Here is a 4,182-nt window from a genome sequence, read left to right on the forward strand (position 1 = left end):
ATCTTCATCTTCATCTTCATCTTCATCTTCATCTTCATCTTCATCTTCATCTTCATCTTCATCTTCATCTTCATCTTCATCTTCATCTTCATCTTCATCTTCATCTTCATCTTCATCTTCATCGTTAAATAGATGTTTGCATTTACATCCGAACGGGGGAAAGAAGGTTTCCCTTCAAAAACCTGACAGAGGCAATTACTTGCGTCGTTTGTGCCTGGACTTAAGAAGCTAGCCTAAGAAGATCTTGGCTGCATTTGAAAAGTCCTTGCGAAAAGTAGGACAAGGGCCGAAAAATTTATGACTTTACGACGTACGAACATACTCTTACCTCGGTTAGGTAAAAATTCACAAAAGTTCTTTAAAAAGACCGAGTTTATCATTCGATATAAAATGTCGAAGGCGAGAGTCATATTAATGGTCAATATAATTTCAGGATAATGAATAAAATGCAAATAAATGTTGTTTTAGGTTCAATATAACGCATACTAATTAAATCTTGGAACACAACAACTAGTACATACCTTTCTCTGGATTTATCCATGGCTTATTGCTATACTCATCCAATAGCATCATGCCTCGCTCCACACTCACGCTCTGTTCGTTCACATGCATGGTTGTGCGATGCTCCTCTCGTTCAATGGCCACTTGAATGCTATTCAAACTGCTCACAGTTTCATCAACGATAGTTAAATTAACAATTTCATCACCATAATTATAGAGGAAAACTATTTCACGTCCAGCGCTCACATATAAATGCACGAAATTGTTGTAATGATCATTAGCATAGAGAACGAGAGCATTCGTATCGTAGGTGCGCAAATTGATAAGGATATTCTCGGTTAGAATGCCTTTGATAATATCACGCTCCTCATTGATGCCATAGATGGAGTAGGCGGCGGGTAAGAAGGGTGGCGTCGCAGCCGGTGTACTTAAGTAATTGCGCATCAAAAATGATTCACGTGTAATGAAAGTAAGTGCCTTCTCGTTGATATCTGCAAGTAGGGGAGAGAAGATTGAATACATACTTCAAGTGCATGCTAAAGTTATGCAATTTTTTGTTATTTGTGTATTTATGTATGTAAGTGAGTGCATGTATATGTAAGTTTGTTTTAGCGCTTACTTGTCTCGCAAAACTCGCCAATATGCGCCCAAGGATTGCTGCACACACACTGGAATGTGCTCCACAGTTCCTTACATTGCGCGCCATTTTTACACGGTGATGGCACGCAAGATGGTTTGCAATCCTTAATTATCTCCGACAGATGTACGGACATATAGCTGTAAATGTCGAGTATTTCACCGTTGACGACTAGGCCGCGGAAACAACCAATTAAGCCAGCCTTAACAGATAGCTTCTTCAGCAGGTCACTGACGTGTCGGTCGCAGATGTTTGTATTGCATGAAAAGAAGAAGAAGAAGTTGAGGTCAATAAGGAATGGAATGATATATATATAAATAAAATTAAATTAAGTATGTGGGTATGTAGGTTCAGTTTTATTCAATCAACCTAAGTACCCTTTGTGTTGCAAGCCAAACAGAGGAGAAGTTGGGTGACCTGCAGTGTAGACAACAAAATTTAACAAAAGTATGCTAAAATAGTAGTTTTATGAAAAAAAATTTCCCAATACGGATTCTTTAAATATTAATTTACTATATAAATGTTTTATATTTACAGCATATTTCACGAAAGTAATTTATGTAAGTGCAAAATTTTTAATTTATGAATCTTATATGGAAATTGACAGAAAATAAAAAATCATTTTCCATTTAAATTGCTGGTTAAATCGGCTGTTAGAAATATTATTTGTTTAAAGGGCAAAAACCACCGATTTCATTTTTCATTTCGCGAAAAAGAATTCGAAAAATGTAAAAAGCATACGTCTCGCAGATGCCTGTACTCATTAAGTATCCAATAATATACTCGATACTACTCAAAGTATCGCTAGGGAATACTCGATAGTACTTGTACTCGAAAGTACTCAGATGAGACATTTTAGTTCCAAGACCGTTTACAATAGAACAGCATTCAGTGGAGAAAGGTGATTTTTTGGTGGGAAATAAGAGTTCATGCCTTATAGCCCGAACACAATGAAAACGACGAGCTATGGACCACAGCTGTCAAATTATTTTTCCACATATTCTTATGTAGATAATTATTTTAACGACGACAGGGCTACGCGACGACTGTAGTTGTGGCCAGATTAGATCTATTTCTATTTTTTTTTTTTTTAATTCATACAAATTCATGATGTCGCTGCCGCTTTCTAAGAAATTATCGACTAGGCGTTTAGATAATGAAAATAACAGATTAGAAGCTGTGGCCCGTAGCTACGACTTGTGTTCTCCACTTTTGTGCGCTCTTTTAGTTTTAACCCTAGCAAAATCAAGTGGTTAATATCTTGAATAGTTTTTTTCAAAAACTACAACGCAGACCTATTTTCAGTTGATTTTCCCAAATTTAGCAAACAAGTAAATACTTGCACTTTGTACTTGATACCCATGAATTATTTGTACACGAGTATCGAAGTACAAAAAGTACTCGGTACTTGGTAGAGGTACTCGAGTATATGATTCCAAGTACTGTTATCGGAGCACCACTAGTTACAGGGCAAGGCAGCGTATTTTTTATAAAATTTTTTTTAAATTTAATATGGTTTTGTTATTAGATTCCATTGTCATAAAAGAAAAAAATATATTTTATTAATTTCATTTAATTTTGAGAAACATATTATATTTCTTTTAAGATTTTATTGTTTAAAAAGATTTATATTATTTTTATTTCATTAAATTTTTAGAAATGTATTTTATTAATTTCCTTTTTTTAATAAACTGTTATTTTTTATTTTTTCAACTTAATTTTCTTTTTGGTTTTACATCTTTTTGTTTTAGAAAGACAATTGTATGTTTTATTGCATATAATTTTTAGGATCTCATTTTATTTTTTTGTCTTTTTCTAATATAATTTTCCTTTAATATTTAATCCTTTTTTGATTTAGTTTTTGTTTCGAATTCAATTTTCAGATTTCATTGTTTTAATTTTTCCTAAGAAACAAATCATAGTACAAAGCATAATAACATTGCTAAAAAAATTAACTTTTTTAATTTAATTTGAGCTTTAAAAATATTTTTAATCATTTTTTCGTTATTTTTACTCTCTTATTATCTTTTAATTTTTAATAAATTTAATTTAATTAAAAAAAAATTTATCGCTAAAAGGCGAACAGCATAACGCTGAGACCTTCTCGTTAGCAGATCTTTCAATTAGTCTTTCAAAAAACATTAAACAGCTTTCAGGATAGTTGATAGAATTTACAATTATCTTACGAAAGACTTTTGTCTTGTTAAAGATTATTTTACACGGTTTGTATTATAAAAATACGGTAACACCGTGCTGGATACTAGGCTACTGTGGTATCCACGGCAATGAGGTCATTGACGAAGGATCTTTAATTGTGTTTGTACCGAAACCATGTCCTTTGAGAGCCATAATTCCTGAGTGGGTACACTCTGAACGCAGTAAGTACTAGCGAAAGTTAGAGAGAGGACCATAGTCGGGCCACGGTCTTCGGCTATTCTTTGAGAGAATATTTTCTATAAGCTTGAAATGAAATCAGGCTTCTCTCTCGGTACCTAATTGATCACAACGGACCCCGATTGCACTTGCACTGCGATCACTCGGCCTTGGCCCGACAAAGATCAATTAATTTTAAAGCTCCAATGCCTAACCCTTCGTACCAAGGCCTTTAGGTTTCATTAAGGAAGCGGGCTTCTTGGGTCTGGTACCTTCTTCAGAGATAAAAAAGTTCTTGCCTTGTCAGAGGTCGTTGTGAACCATTTGAGCAGCTTCTTGCTATGGCTTGTCTATAAGGAGCTGACCTCTTATCATGCTCATAACAGTGTACGTACTTAAGTACGGATCGCAAAGTTTACTTAATTAAAAATGCGAGAAATTATATAATGCTGATTTCGTCACAAAAGTTTTTTAGTTTTATACTAAAGCTTTATGACTTTTAGAGAATCGTCATTTCGTCGGTGGTATGTACATCTGAAATAAAATACCCCTTAACATTAATGCCACTTCAACTGCCTCTGCAGGTGACATGTGTGCCATGAAATATCTTAAGTGCAAAAAATAAACATTAAGCTTGGAAATTTCATGTAGTCGAAAACAGCAGAACTGCA

The 4,182-nt window shown here is 34.1% G+C and overlaps 1 protein-coding gene across 5 annotated transcripts in view; it reads right to left on the bottom strand.

The window, feature by feature from the left end:
• LOC118746897 overlaps positions 1–4,182 on the bottom strand; it is a 185,217-nt gene that overhangs the window by 50,990 nt on the left and 130,045 nt on the right. For all 5 annotated transcript variants that reach the window (XM_036480876.1, XM_036480874.1, XM_036480873.1 and 2 more), the window contains exons 12-13: positions 1,121–1,368; positions 522–992 (exon numbers count right to left, since the gene is read on the bottom strand). In XM_036480876.1, coding sequence (XP_036336769.1) covers positions 522–992; positions 1,121–1,368 — 719 coding nt within the window. The remainder of the gene's footprint in view (positions 1–521; positions 993–1,120; positions 1,369–4,182) is intronic.

This window comes from Rhagoletis pomonella, unplaced genomic scaffold (assembly GCF_013731165.1).
Source record: "Rhagoletis pomonella isolate Grant_MI unplaced genomic scaffold, Rhpom_1.0 Rhpom_scaffold_00011, whole genome shotgun sequence".
NCBI classification, from domain to species: Eukaryota; Metazoa; Arthropoda; class Insecta; order Diptera; family Tephritidae; genus Rhagoletis; species Rhagoletis pomonella.